We start from the raw sequence: 16,012 nt of genomic DNA, 5'->3' as shown, positions 1-16,012 counted from the left end.
ATTGAGCTGTGTGAGTTTTTAAAATATATTTTGGATACTAATCCCTTATCGGTTATATCATTTACAAATATCTTCTCCCATTCAATAAGTTGTCTTTTTGTTTAATGACGGTTTCCTTCACTATGCAAAAGTTTTTTAGTTTGATATAGTCCCATTTATTTTTGCCTTTGTTGCCCTTGCTTGAGGAGACAGACCCAAAAAAATATTGCTTAGACTTATGTCCAAGAATTTTCTGCTTATGTTTTCTTCTAGGAGTTTTCTGGTCTTACATTTAAGACTTCAATCCATTTTGAATTTATTGTTGTATATGGTATAAGAAAGTGGCCCAGTTTCATTCTTTTGTATGTAGCTGTCCAGTTTTCCCTTATTGAAGAGACTGTCTTTTCCCCATTGTATGTTCTTGCCTCTTTTGTTGAAGATTAATTGACCATATAAGTGTGGGGTTATTCCTGGATTCTCAATACTGTTCCATTGATTCATTGTGTGTGTTTTTGTGTCATACTGTTTTGATTACTATAACTTTGTAATATAGTTTGAAATCAGGGAGTGTGATACCTCCATCTGCGCTCTTCTTTCTCAAGATTTCTTTAGCTATTTGAGGTCTTTGTGGTTCCACACAAATTTTAGGATTATTTGTTCTAGTTTTGTGAAAAATACTATTGGTATTTTGATAGGTATTGCATTGAATGTGAGGACTGCTTTGGGTAGTATGGAAATTTTAACAATATTAATTTTTCCACTTCTTGAGCAAAGTATACCTTTCTATTTATTTGTGTCTTCCATCAATGTCTTAGTTTTCAGGGTAACAGGTTTAAATTTATTCCTAGGTATTCTATTCCTTTTGATGCAATTATAAGTGGGATTGTTTCCTTACTTTCTCTTTTGGATAGTTTGTTGTTTGTTTATACAAATTCCACAAATTTATGTATATTAACTTTGTATCCTGCAACTTTACTGAATTCATTTATTAGTTCTAATAGTCTTTTGGTGGAGTTTTAAGGGTTTCCTATACACAGTATTATGTCATCTGTGAATAGTGACAGCTTTACTTCTTCTTTCCCAATCTGGATGTCTTTTATTTCTTTTTCTTGTCCAATTTCTGTGGCTAAGACTTTTTTAAAAATATTTTATTTATTTGCCAGAGAGAGAGAGAGAGAGACACCACACAAACAAGGGAAGTGGCAGGCAGAGGGAGAGGGAGAAGCAGGTTCCCGCTGAGCAGAGAGCCTGTTGTGGGGCTTGATCCCAGGACCCCCAAGATCATGACCTGAGCCGAAGGCAGACACTTAACTGACTGAGCCACCCAGGTGTCCCAAGTCTTCTAATACTATGTTGAATAAAAGTGGTGAGAGTGGCCATCCTTGTCTTATTCTTGATTTGAGAGGAAAAATTTCAGCTTTTCACCATTGATGTTAGCTGTAGGTCTGTTATAGATGGCCCTTATCATATTGAGGTACATTCCCTCTGTACCCACTTTTTGAGAGTTTTAATCACAATTGAAAATTGAATTTCAGTGAATGCCTTTTCTGCATCTATTGAAATGGTCATATAATGTTTCCCTTCTTTTTGTTAATGTGATAGATCACATTGATTGATTTGCAGATATTGAATCATCCTTGCACCCCTGGAATAAATCCTATTTGATCATGCTATATGATCCTTTTCCATACTGTTAAATTCAGGTTACTCATATTTTGTTGAGCATTTTTGTATCTATGTTCATCAGGGATATTGGCCTGTAATTTTCTGTTTTTGTGGTGTGGTCTGGTTTTGATATCAGGGTAATGTTAATATCTCACAGAATGAATTTGGAAGCATTCTTTCCTCTTTTGTTTTTTGGAATAGTTTGAGAAGGATAGGTATTAACTCTTTTTTAAGTGTTTGGTAGAATTTATCTGTGGAGCCATCTGGTCCTAGAGTTTTATTTGTTGGAGTTACTTGATTACTAATTCAGTTTCATTAATAACAATCAGTATATTCAGATTTTCTATTTCTTCTTGATTCAGTCTTAGCAGATTATATGTTTATAGGAATTTATCCATTTTTTCTAGGTTGTCCCATTTGTTGGAATATAATTATTTGTAGTAGTCTCTTATTATCCTTAGTATTTCTGTGATATCAGATGGAACTTCTCTTTTATTTCTGATTCTATTTATTTGAACTCTCTTTTCATAATGAATCTGGCTAAAGGTTTATCAATTTTGTTTATCCCTTTAAAGAACTAGCTCTTAGTTTCATTGATCTTTTCTATTGTATTGTTTTTAGTCTTTACTTCATGTATTTCTGATCTGATTTTTATTATTTCCTTCCTTCTACTAACTTTGGATTTTGTTCTTTGTCTAGTTCCTTTAGGTGTAAGGTTGGATTGTTTATTTGAAAATTTTCTGGTTTCTTGAGGTGGGTCTGTATCACTATAAACTTTTCTCTTAGAACTGCTTTTGCTGTGTTCCATAGACATTGGACCTTTGTGTTTCCATTTTTATTTGTTTCAAGGTATTTTTAAATTTCCTCATTGACCCACTGGTTGTTTAGTAGCATGTTGTTTAGCCTCCACATGTTTGTGGGTTTTTTTGCAGTTTTCTTGTGGTTGATCTCTAGTTTCATATCATTGTGGTCCGAAAAGATACTTGATCTGATTTCAATCTTAAATTTATTGAGATGTGTTTTGTGGCCAAACACACTATCTCTCCTGGAAATTGTTCCATGTACCCTTGAGAGGAATGATATTCTGCTGTTTTGAATGGAATGCTTTGTATATATCTATTAAGTCCTTCTGAGCTAAGGTATTTTTTAAGGCCAGTGTTTCCTTATTGGTTTTCTGTTTGGATGACCTCTCCATTGAGGTAAGTGGGGTGTTAAAGTCTCCTCCTATTATTGTATTACTGTCTATTTCTCCCTTTATGTCTGTTAATGTTTGCTTTATGTATTTAGGTGCCTCTATGTTGGTTGCATAAATATTTATAAGTGTTATATGTTCTCTTGTTGTATTGATCCCTTTATTATTATGTAATGCCCTTCTTTGTCTCTTGTTACAGTCTTTGTTTTAAAGTCTATTTTGTTTGATATAATTATTGCCACAACAACTTTCCTTTAGCATGAAATAGCTTTTTCCATCCCTTCACTTTCAGTCTGAACTTGTGTTTAGGTCTGAAGTGAATCTCTGGTAGGCAGCATACAGACGGGTCTTGGGTTTTTTTAATCTATTCAGCTACTATATGTTTTTTGATTAGAACATTTAGTACATTTACATTTGAAGTAATTACTGATAGATATGTACTTACTGCCATTTTTTGATTATTTTCTGGTTGTTTTTGTAGTTTTTCTCTCTTCCTGTCTTCTTCTTTTGCTCTCTTCCCTTGTGACTTGGTGACTTTCTTTATTGTTATGCCTGTATTCCTTTCTCTTTACTTTTTGTGTGTCTATTATAGGTATTTGGTTTGTGATTACTATGAGGTTCATGTATAACATCCTACATATATGGCACTCTTTTAAATTGATGGTTGCATAAGTTCAAGCATATACTAAAAGTACAACATCTCCACCCCTACCTCGTTTTGTTTTTGACATCATATTTCACATCTTACATTTTGTGTATCACTTGATTAATTATTGTAGGTCTGGATGATTTCATTACTTTTATCTTTTAACCTTCATACTAGCTATGTAGGTGGTTCATCCACTACCTGTACTATGTTTACCTTTGCGAGATTTTTTCTTTCATAATTTTCTTACTTCTAGTTATAAACTTTCTTTTCCATTTAAAGAAATCCCTTTAAGACTCCTTGTAAGGCTGGTTTGGTGTTCATGAACTCCTTCAGCTTTTGCGTGTCTGGGAAACTCCCTGTCTTCAATTTTGAGTAATAATCATACTGGGTAGAGTATTCTTGGTTATAAGTCTTTTCCTTTCAGCACTTTGAGTATATCATGCCACTCTGTCAGTCTGCAAATTTCTGCTAAAAAAATCAGCTATAATCTTATGGGGGTTCCTTTGTATGTAACTATTTGTTTTTCTTTTAATGATTTTAAGATTCTCTCTTTAGGGCGCCTGGGTGGCTCAGTTGGTTAAGCGACTGCCTTCGGCTCAGGTCATGATCCTGGAGTCCCGGGATCGAGTCCCACATCGGGCTCCCTGCTCAGCGGGGGGTCTGCTTCTCCCTCTGACCCTCTTCCCTCTCGTGCTCTCTGTCTCTCATTCTCTCTCTCAAATAAATAAATAAAATCTTAAAAAAAAAAAGATTCTCTCTTTAACTGTTAACATTTTGATTATAATGTGTTTTGGTGTGTGTCTCTTTGGGTCCAACTTAGTAGGGGCTTTCTGTGATTTCTGGACCTGGATGCTTGTTTCCTTTGTCAGGTTAGGGAAGTTGTCAGCCATTATTTCTTCAAATAGGTTTTATGTCCCTTTCTTTCTCACTTTTCCTTCTGAGACTCCATAATATGAATGTTAGTACACTTGATGTTGTCTTGGAGATCTCTTAAACTATCCTCATTTTTAAAATTCTTTTTTCTTTTTGCTGTTCTGATCGGATGATTTGCATATCATATCTTTCAGGTCATTGATCCATCCTTCTGCATCATCTAATCTGCTGTTGAGTCCCTTTGGTGTATTTTCCATTTCAGTTATTGTGTTCTTCAGCTCTGATTGGTTCTTTTTCATATTTTCTATCTCTGTTGAAGTTTTCACTGTGTTCATCCATTCTTCTCCTAAGTTGGGGGAGCATATTTATGACCATTACTTTGAACTCTTTATCTGGTAGATTGCTTATCTCCATTTCATTTAGTTCTTTTTCTGAGGTTTTGTCTTGTTCTTTCATTTGGAACATACTCCTCTGTTTCTTCATTATGCCCAATTTTCTGTTTATTTCTATCTATTAGATAGATCAGTCTCCCAGTCTTGAAAGAGTGGCTTTATGCAGAATGTGTCATGTGGGGCCCAGTAATGCAAACTCCCCTTAGTCACCTGAGTGAGGTGCCCCAGGGGTGTCCCTAGTATGGGCTATGTACACTCTCCTGTTGTGGCTGGGTGACAACTCACTGTTGTGCAGGGCTGGCCCCATCCCATCTGGCTATAAGGCCTGGCTGTGAGTACTACAGGTATGCTGATGGGTGGGGTTATTGTCCTTTTGGCTGAGAGGCCTTGCTGAGGTACAGGATTATACAGGGCTCTCAGTGGGGCACATCCCCTGACACAGCATTCTAAAGGGAGGATTTCACAATGGTGTCTACCAGCACCAGGATAAGCACAGCAGAATGAAATAGGAAAATTGGCTGCAGCCAGTGTCTCAGTCCCCCAGGAGAGGCTCAGCTCTCTCTCCCATCTCACTGGCTGACGTTCCAAGATTAGTAAGTGGATCTCCTTCACCTGTGGTCTATGTGCTTTTCAATCTCTTGTTTTTGCATGGGTTTCTGCATTGAGTGAGTCTGTGCTTAAGCCCTTTGATAGCAGTTTTGTTTTCTCTACCAGGTTTTCCTGAGAGCATTCCCTGTTGGTTGGTTTTCAAAGCCTAGTGTTTGGGGGGCTGATCTTCTGTGTAGGATCTAAGGGTTGAAGTTTGATGTGGAGCTCAAATCTCTTGCTCCTCAGCAAAAATTTCTATATTTCTGAGATCCTTCTGATTAGAATGGGATGCTGCATCTGGGTTGTGGTTTCTTCCTTAGTGAGACTGTGTCTCTGTCACTTCCATCCATGTCAGTGCTATCCCTTGTTGTGGAGGCCCTGCTCATCCAGTTTCTAGGCCCCCTTCAGAGAGGACAATTCCACATGCAGTTGTAGACTTGTTGTGTCTGTGGGAGGATGTGAGTTCAGGATCTTCCTACGCCACCATCTTGCCTGTCCCCTATCCAGGAATTTCTGGTTATGATATTTACAGGAGCTGATGTTCAGCCATATGGGTTGAATTGCACACTCTCACTAAAATTCACTGTGATGCCAGAAATAGAAAAATCAGGATTTGCTAAAAGAAGATAATAAGCTGGGGTACTTTGTTTCAATATCCCTTCATGACCTAGCCAATATCTAAAATCTTGATATTTTGTTTAATTTTTAGCAGATATTTATCAATTTTCTTTAGTATTAGCCAGGCTGGCTTAGGCAAAGAGAATTTATTTGTCTCAGAACCCAACTAAACTGAGGGAAAAGCAGTTACACAGCTGAGACTCAAGAATAAGTGCAACCAGGGACTTGAACATCCTGAGTATCTCGGTATACTTCCTGCCTCTATCTCTCTTTGTATGTTGACTTCATTCTTTTATCTTCTTTTCCCTACATGGAAGAATTAAGCATGACTGCCGACATCTTTCTAGCATGAGAAGACACAGCCCTGTTGGCCCAGAGTCCACAGGTCCCAGGGCAGTAATTCATTGGTTTAGTTGCATCAGGCATCCATTTCTGGACCAATCACTTGTGGTCAGGGCAGGCTGGAAACCGTGCCTGATTCCATATGGGTAAAGAACATAGTTCCAGGACTAACTAGTTATGGCAAGGAGACCACTGGCATGAATAAACATTGAAGAAGATAGTCCATTTCTACAAGAACAGGAGATAGTGATGGGCAGACTCTTTCATAGAAATCCTCAATACCCTAAATGTTTGGAGGATTCTCCATATACTTGGAAATTACTCTCCATTCTCTATAAATAATAACCAAGATTCACTCTAATTGGCTATTTCATTGTCAAAGAAAGTCTAGTTCTAAGTAGTCAATAATATCCTACTTGTTATCAAAATACCTAGTGGCATGGGCCGAGGGAGAGAGTTTTTTGGCCTACCATTGTTCAGAGATGAGCAATTTGGCTCACTATATAACAGTTGTTCATTCATGGTCTTTTAAAAATTGAAATTAGCCTACACTAGTTTCTTAAAGTATCATGTGAAGCCTCAAAGTAAACAACTAAAATAAAGGTGCCATGAACTTGTTTTTGATGTGTGTGTGGAGTGTGTGTGTGTGTGTGTGATTTTCTTCAAACAGGATGAATACTTATTAGTTGGGGATGTAATAGTTGCCTAAAGGCAGAGAATGGACCAAATGAACTCTATTTTCTGGATAATCTGCTGAGGAGACACTGAGTTTACAGAAGTAAATTCTGAAGACTTATTGATGTTTTTTCCCTCATTAAGCAGGATTTTCAAACATAAGAGCCTTTTATGCTACCTTTCAGCAAATCCATAACTGCATATTATTTTTAGCCAATAGACTGACTCTACTATAAACTTCGAAGATGTCCAAAAACAAGATGTAAAATATTTCAAAAAAGCTGCTTAAGCACAAACGGAGATTTTTGAGCTTTTTGGAATCTCTTTTTGGTTTCTCTTCTAGTGGAAGTCCTTCCCACATGTCCAGGTCCTGAGACACTTCTTTCCATGAAGAGAAAGGCTGGATGCTAAGCTCTGCTAACTGTCCATCCTCCCTACCATTTCCCACAGCCCCCTACCCTCACAGGCACACATGTTCTGTGGTTACCATAGGAACTAGTAGGATCTAATTATTTAAAATTTTGATATTTTGTTCTCCATGGATTTTTGCGTTAATTTTGATTAAAAAATATTTCATTAAAATGTTCTTTATCTTGCTTACTGCATTTTTGGCCCCTTGCTTTTAAAATTTTGTATCTTATGTGAGTGTCTTACCTTGTCTCAGGCCTCATATTTAGACAGACTTGAGTTAAGAATCTAGTGTAGCACCTTAACTAGTACCTATCATGCTCAGTCTTGATCTCCCCACCTCTAAAACAAAAATGATAACTGAAATATACTTATAGGGCTGTTTGAAGGATTAAATGAGATGGTACATGAAAAGCATTTAGTATGCATGAAATGGAATCAGTATTCAGTGAATATGACTAGCATAACTACTGTCAATAATAACACAAGTGACAGCAAAAGCAGTAATAGTAGATAACATTTAGGTGCAGTCAATAATAGTAAGACATAATCCCAACTCTAGAGAAATCCTTTCTACTGGGAGGCTCAGACATATAAAAATATAGTCACCATTCAATGAACTGTTATAAAAAGGTTTATATGTGGTATGAAGAAAGCATGAGAGTGAGGAGAACTAGCTAAGCTCTTAGAGAAGGGGTTTTGAGCACCAAAGGCTGAGTAAGAGGGTTTGCTAAATGGAGAAGAAAAGAAAGATAACTCCAGTGCGTACAAAGTCACCGAGGCTGGAAAGGGCCTGCTGGACTGTTCAGAGGGAGACATTCTCTGTAGCTGGGATGGGGAATTCTGGTAGGAAAGTTGTGGGAGTTGAGCCTAATAAGAAAGGATCTAGTCTGTAGATTAAGAGCCTGGAATATCATTCTAAAGAGTTTAGATTTTGTTCTGGGGACAGTGGAGGAGTCTCCTGAAGGATTTTGAGGCTCTGTTTTTGAGATGTTCACGCATGAGGTTTAGAAAGGTAACTGTGTGAAGGATAGACAGGCGAGGGGCAGGGGTGGAGCCAGGGATACCCACAAGGAGGCTATTGTGAGATCCAGGCGATGAGGATGAGGGCCTGAATCAAAGCACCAGCAGTGGTACTGAAAAGCAGTCAAGAGATCTGGCCCACATTTCAGAGGCAGAATTAATGACCTGGGTGGCTGACTGAGTGTGGGGTGCTTTGGGGATAAAGGAGAAACTGAGAATGCCTAGGAGGTCCCATCCACAGTAACTGACAGAACATGTGAAGAGGAGCCAATGTAGGTAAGTATGTATGGTGGGAAGAAGAAGATAAGGAGCTAGATTTTGAACAATTTAACTTGGAATGAAGGGGAATATCCAAGAGGACATGCTCAATAGACAGTTGGAAATATAAGGGAGGGACCTGGGAGAAAGGGGAGGCTGGAGTTTGTGTGTTGATTGGAGCATAGGAAATTTATGTACTATCTCTGGGAGAGCTGCCCTGAGAAGGGAGGGTTGAGGGCCCAATCAGATGATTGTCCTCATCTTTCTTCCTCTCTGCTTCTCCGTTTTATCTTTCCATGGACCTTAAAAATCAGTGTGCTTCCTGTGTGGGACTTTGGCCTGGTTCCCCAGCAAATGTCCTCAATGCTTCCTTACCCTGGCTATTTGGTCTGCCATTTGGAGACGTCCATCCAGCTCTCGTCTGATCTGGGCTGCTTGCTCATCTGGATTGTCCAGCTGCACAAAAGCACAAATACGGAGACTTTCAGTCTGGATCACAAAAACCAATGAACTAATGATGTTGCATTTTACATGCCCCAATTTCTGCCCCCATAGACATATTTCACTAAAACTTAAGAATCTTATAACAGACAAATACAACTGGAAGGAAATCTTAAGTTAAATCCTACCATGTGGTAGGCAGTTGCTAGGAAAGACATTTGAATGAACTTGCACAAGAATCATTTTGGAACTGCTAGACAGCAGTGCTTCTAATAAGGGCCCAATACAGCACCTCTATTTTGGTCCAGTGAAGAAAGTGTTTACATGACAGACAGACAAGGAAGGAGCCAGTAATATAACTATTAGAAATGCGTGGAACAGACATAGTGCTTATCCATAGTGCCTACAAGGCATATATCCTACAGCTGTCCCACCCCTAGACCATGGGAGATTAATCAATCATTGCATTCCTTCTCACTGAGCCCTAAGACTTTCTCAGCCGGTACTCCAGATGGCCATTACCACTGAGTTGGTGTTCATATCTAAGTTGAAATCTATCCTTGTCTTCCCTGTAGTTAGAGCTATTAGAACGTAAGAATCAGCATACCCAAGCATAAATAAACCTGGACAACTCCCTTCTCTGGTTTTCTCATCTATAGAATGAAGGGGTTGGTTACATAATCTCCATCCTTATCACATCTTTGAAAGAGACTGGTAAATATTTCTGTAAAGGGACATATAATTATTACTTTGGGCTTTGAGGGTCATAAGATCTCTGTTGCAATGACTCAATTATTCCAATCAGATGTGAAAACAGACATAGACAATACATAAATGAATGAGCATTTCTGTGATCCAATACAACTTTATGTGCAACAACATGTGGCAGGCCATAGTTACTGATCTCTGCTCTTTGAATTAAGTTTTTCTCTTTATTTCCAAGCAAGCCTATTGTTATCCTTCAAACTGTAATTGAGTTTGTTTTGTTCAGTAGTTTATGATTAATTTTATTCACAGAAAAGTTTAATAAATAGGGAATAATGGCATTCAACTAGAATGGGCTTTATTCCTCTTTATAGTGCATATTAACTCACAATAAAATATAGCTTAAGAAGTATCTGAGTTTTCTAAGTCCCTTTCCTTTAAAAGCCATTTTTATTTAGAAATTTGAAAATAAAAACCCAGATCCAGAGGCGCCTGGGTGGCTCAGTCAGTTAAGTGTCCGACTCTTGATTTCGGCTCAGGTTGTGATTTCAGGGTCATGAGATTGAGCCCCACTGAGGGCTATGTGCTCAGCAGGGAGTCTGCTTGAGATTCTCTCTCTCCCTCCCCCTCTGCCCCTCTTCCCTCTCTAAAATAAAAAACAAACAAACAAACAAACAAAAAACCCACCCAGATCCATGCTTAAAAAAAAAAAGAATCTCATCTATGGTACAAAATGGTATAGAAAATAAGTTCTTTTTAATATGATGTAAACAAGAACACTGAAAAATTTATGGTCATACTTTTGAAGCATCGTCAATGGTCTTTTTTTAAAGATTTGTTTATTTATGAGAGAGAGAAATGTGAGCAGGGGAGGGGTAGAGGGAGAGGGAGGGAGAGACTCTCAAGCAGACTCCCCACTGAGCACAGAGCCTGTTGCTGGCTCTTGGTTTCACTCAGGTCATGATCTCATGACCCCGAGATCATGACCTGAGCTGAAACCAAGAGTCAGAGGCTTAACTGACTAAGTCATCCAGGTGCTCCATGGTTTATTTTATAAAACACATAAAAATCCATCTAGCTTTATGCCATGCATTTTTAGCACCTGATTTAATTCAGGAGTTGCCCTTTCTTCTCCTTTCTACAGTTTTGAGGGGCAGGACTATTTCCTAGATCATAAAGACTGGATTGCAACTTTTGGCCATATATTCTAAGGCAGCACTTCCTAAAGAGTTCTGCCAAACAACAATCTTATTAAATCCTCCAGAAGAAAGGGTTCCAGAAGAATGGTCAGTTGAGTTTCGAAAATGGTGTATCAAAATGCACAAAGTCTCTGAGAAGTAAGGAAGTCTGCTAGACTCTGATCAACTTATTCTTTAATTCAAACTGAAATTTTTATTTTTTATTTATTTATTTTTATTTTATTTTTTATTTATTTATTTTTTAAGATTTTATTTATTTATTTGACAGAGAGAGACACAGCGAGAGAGGGAACACAAGCAGGGGGAGTGGGAGAGGAAGCAGGCCTCCCGCCGAGCAGGGAGCCTGATGTGGGGCTTGATCCCAGGACCCCGGGATCATGACCTGAGCCGAAGGCAGACGCTTAACGACTGAGCCACCCAGGCACCCCTGAAATTTTTATTTTTTGCACAATACAATGCCCAGAGAATGAGCTGGAAATCCTGTTCTACATATATATAAAGAAAACCACCCGAAAGCAGTTACACTGCTGCCCAGGGGTCCATTCATCACAAGCCTCCGCATAGGCGCACATGGGAAACACAGTAGCCTCTGCTTTGTTTTTAAGTGCCAATGAGCTGTCTTCATTCTAGTCCCTTGGAAACCCAAGACTTCTTTAGCTCCAGGTGCCAACCCACTGGGAACACTCAGACATGTCATATTCAAAATACATATGCAAACAAAACGTCTGACTTCTTCACTGAGAAGCAGCAAAATGATTTGGTTAGGGGCTAAAGTTGGGAATTCTGTCAGAAGATACAATGTTCACAGAGGTTAAAAGTGAAAAGAGAAAACACAGCCCAGTAGAACCATCCCCACTACTAAATTTTATGGAGGCATCTGGCCTCATCAAACGGAAATAGGGACAGCAGACAATGCCGGCAAAGAAGACGAGCAGGCTAGGTCTACACTACGCTTCATTCATTAGTTCATGCATTCTCTCATTTACTCATTCATTTATCAGATCTTTATGGAATGTCTTGATATGTCAAGACAGTGGACTACAGAAAGGCACAAGAGAGACTTAGTCACTGCCTCCATGGAGCTTAAATCTAGCAAGGACAGATAAGGTTATTTGAACATTTGGGGCACAAAAGAGAGGAGAGTAGCATTTATTGATGCCTATGTCGAGCCCAGGTATCCTATGGCCTATATTTCAGTCTTTTCTGAAATGTCTCAAGAACTAGATATTAATAAATTCTCCCAGGGAAAAGACTCTGGGGTCAGGAAATGCTGCTCCCTCCTGAAAACTTATAATACATATTAGTATGATTAAGATTCTGAACAATTCTAGAAATAATAAGCCTATTGAACTGCATTTAATTTTGTCTTTTACATAATTATTTCACTGAAGAATATTCCACAGGGCAGTTTGGGAAATTTCGCATGTGAAACAACTTTATGCGGGAGGTATCATTATCGCCCCCATTTTACAGATGAAGAAACTGAGTCTCAGTAAGGTTCAGGAACTTGCTGCAGTTCACACAGCTGATAAAGTGGTATGACCCATTAGAAATGGAGTCTGTCCTGCCTCTAACTGAAGTTCTTTTGCTCTGCCATTATGTTGGCTTCTTTCTTAAGTGCCTTGTTTGGTTTCCTAATTGGTCCTGACAATTAACTCAGTGCCCTCACTTTGTTCCTTGTATACATGGGACAGTTTAACACACTGAGCCACCACTAGGGGGCAGAGAAATGTCTACCCTCCTTCACCTGTCATGACTGGCTGATGTCTTCTGGAGAGGCTACAGCAGTGCCAGAGCCCTCCCCCCAAAATGAGAGCAATGAGCGTGTCCTTATCCTGGCTCTGCCCCTTAGTTAGCTGTGTGACGTTAAACAAGTTACTTAACCTCTTTGTGCTCCAGGTCTCTTCATCTGAATAATCAGTGTAATAAATCGACCTAAGGCTATCATGAGAATTCACTGAGGCATCGGGTATAAAGTGCTCAGCCCAGTTCTTGGCACACAGGTTCCTGAACAAACCCTAAGGAAATGGTGGCTGCCTTTTGTGTTATTAAACAAGCCCATGGTGGCTGTATTTCTGACATGGGCCACAGTGGGGCGTCCAAGATTCAGATGAGAATGTGCCAGATGGGACTGTGTCCTTCTGTGGTGTGGCTGTGGGGGTCCTGCTCTATAGTCTGTGCACTAGAAAGGAAGGGATCGGGGCTCCCCTCTCTTGACAAATTTCCTAGGCTTCCCAGTGTCATCCACATTCTCCAGGGTCAAGTCCCTTTGCTCTGTTAGACTTTAATTAGAAGGAGTGACCGGAAGGCAGACATGGGTGCCTGACAGCTAAGGATCTGAAGGGAGGATGAGAAAGGAAATGCAACCAAAGCTCCCTCAAACAGCCTGGCATGATAGAGAAGGCCATCCTCAATCGAGGAGCTTGACAGCCCCACTGTATGCAATCCAAAAATATAAAGAGAAATCAAGTAATTACCTTTTCAAGTGCTAGAAAGAAAAAGCCAGAGAGTGAGCTTCCATGGAAACAAGGTTCTGTTTACTGCACTGGCCTTTTCCACCAAGGAAAGGAAAAATCAGCTGGCAAACCAGGCCAAGGGCAAACCTTCCCGTTGACAGCTCATTAGGGTTAAAATACGTACATGTGCATGAAGGCTCTTTACCTAATTAGACAAATAATCTTCCTACTAGCAGAGGTCAAGCAGAGGCAGCGTGGTGGTTGTCATGATTTGCCTGCCAAGCAAAGGGACTATTTCCCTGCACTATCCTCTTAAAGTGATGGGAAGCTGAGCCCAGCACTGCCCAAGTGCTGACAGGTATCACCTAAGCCATCAGTTCCAGCCCATCCCAAGGCTTGAGATTCTCTCCAGCTCATGGCTGTGCCCCTTTAGTCCATGCAGAGGCAAGAACTCAGACCAGCGTTGCTGTGGCCTGGTTCACACCTTCAGGAAGACCATGCCGCAGGGGACACAGGCCTGAGAATAGGGCAAAGGGGAGTCTGTGCCCAGCTATCTCACTTCCTGGTTCCATGACCATGTCAGGTTTCTCAATCTCTGAGCCTTAGATTCCTCAACTGCTGAGTGGGGATCACTTTGATCTTGCAAGGCTACTGAAAGGACTAAATGAGACATGTGGCATGTTTCAAGGGAAGTCAGGCCCATCTGGGTCCAAATCCTGGCTCTGCAGTTCCCTTTTTCAAAGGGATTGAACAAGGGACTGAACCAAAGCCTCAGTTTCTGGGATAACATAAGATACCTACCCCAGTGTGTTCTTAAGACTGACTGAGATGATACACATGCAAAGCACTTAGCATGGTGCTGGCACATAGTAGGTCTTACAGTTTAGAAAATAGTTTCTAGAATTATCCTGATTCTAGGGTGGGCACTCATCAGATGTCAACTCCCCTCCCTGCCCTTTGTGATTTATGATGGAAACTAGACCCTGGACAGGGAAGCCCTGGAGTGGACAAGAGGAGCCCTTGTTCTGGTCCTCAATTTGCCCTTAGCTGGGAGACCTGGGGCTGATGTCATGACCTCTCTATCCATAGTCCCTGCACCTGAGAAATGACAAACCCTCACTATTATGTCCCACTAATCAGCAAAGTCTAGACAAGCGTTTCTCAAAGGTATATTCTGGGGATACTAGTCCTACAGAGAAAGGGGTATGTGGCCAGTTAGAGTTGGCTCTCTCTCTCTCTCCCTTTCCTATAGAGCAAGACACATCAGTGAGAAGACAACCTTGTGTGGCCCTACATTTCCCAAACTTTTCTGATCCTGTGTGTAATACGTGTGTGTAGCACATTTTGGGATATGCTCACCTAGACAATTCTCGTGTGTGCTTCATTTTTCTCATATCCATGGACACAGCCAGTTTTTTGGAGGGAGGAGAAAGGGAGGAAGCAACCCCACTATGTAAGTCGATCTATATGTCAGTTTAAGAGTGACCCAGCTAGGAATACTCTGTTTGATCTCTAGGGTGACAGAGAAATCATCACTGGGCCCAGACTTGGAATCTCCTCGTTAGCCCCGGAGGCCCTGGAGGATCAGCCTGCACGGGAGACATCCTTGGGCACCAGCTTTCCCTAGGATGCCTGAATTCTTTGGGCTTATACATTACGATGATATGGGGGCAAGTCCAATTCTGGACTCTTCCAAACTCATCATTATTGCCGCAAGGCAGTCTCCAGTCAAGCAAAAAGAAGACATGGTTCAAATATGCAGAAAATTTAAACAGAAACAGGCAGATTACTTTATGCATTATTTGAATAATTGCTCTACTTTCTGGAAAAATCTGCGGTACTCAGCCTCAGAACGAATAGAGCAACTTCAGCCTCAGGACTGCAATGAAAATGATCCAGAACTGTGGCTGCAGTGTCCTGCTCCTACTCGAGACAGTGTAGTAAGCACAAGCAGGGGGTGGGCCCTGCTGAGCTCTTTGGCCTGTTGGAAACCACATCCCCCCTTTCCCCCTCCTCAGTGCACGGCACTGGGCTCCTTGCTGAGGCCTCTGGAAGGATTTGTTTTCTCCTGCTGCCAGGCGTTGGCACATACTGTTCCCCACGTCTGGAACATTCTCCCTTGTCTCCTCCTTGACTCATAACCAGTTCTTATTCTTCATCCTAGGCTTTGCAGCAAACTCTTCTCCGACCTTCCAGACTTGGTGAGTTTCTCCTGCCAAGCTCTCCTAGCACTAGGCAACTCTCCTCTTATTAGTATTTGTCATAACTGTAATTTTACATGCACTTATGTGATTATTTGATGTTTACCTACTACACTGTTAAGGTCCATGAAGGCAGGGATGCATGTGGTTTTGCTTCTCTCTGCATTCCCAGCACCTAGCACGGTGCTGAACACATAGTGGGCTCTGATAATTGCCTCACCGACTAAAGGACTGAGTTAATTAAATGTGACCCAAAGAGGGGAAGTGACCTGCCCACAGTCGCACAATAATCACTGAGAGGGCTGGGACCAGGTTCCCCACCTGCTACCTTCTAGCCTGCTAAGCTTT

At 40.5% G+C, this 16,012-nt stretch overlaps 1 protein-coding gene across 7 annotated transcripts in view; it reads right to left on the bottom strand.

Annotated features, from left to right (window-relative positions):
- The window catches only part of CADPS (calcium dependent secretion activator), a 476,998-nt gene that overhangs the window by 250,051 nt on the left and 210,935 nt on the right, over positions 1-16,012 (bottom strand). For all 7 annotated transcript variants that reach the window (XM_034997161.1, XM_034997160.1, XM_034997163.1 and 4 more), the window contains one exon: positions 9,038-9,118. In XM_034997161.1, coding sequence (XP_034853052.1) covers positions 9,038-9,118 — 81 coding nt within the window. The remainder of the gene's footprint in view (positions 1-9,037; positions 9,119-16,012) is intronic.

Source organism: Mirounga leonina, unplaced genomic scaffold, assembly GCF_011800145.1.
Source record: "Mirounga leonina isolate KUSES-001 unplaced genomic scaffold, KU_Mleo_1.0 Mir_94, whole genome shotgun sequence".
Lineage (NCBI taxonomy): Eukaryota > Metazoa > Chordata > Mammalia > Carnivora > Phocidae > Mirounga > Mirounga leonina.
The sequence above is the reverse complement of the archived record's forward strand: the minus strand, read 5'-3'. Positions and strand labels throughout refer to the sequence as shown.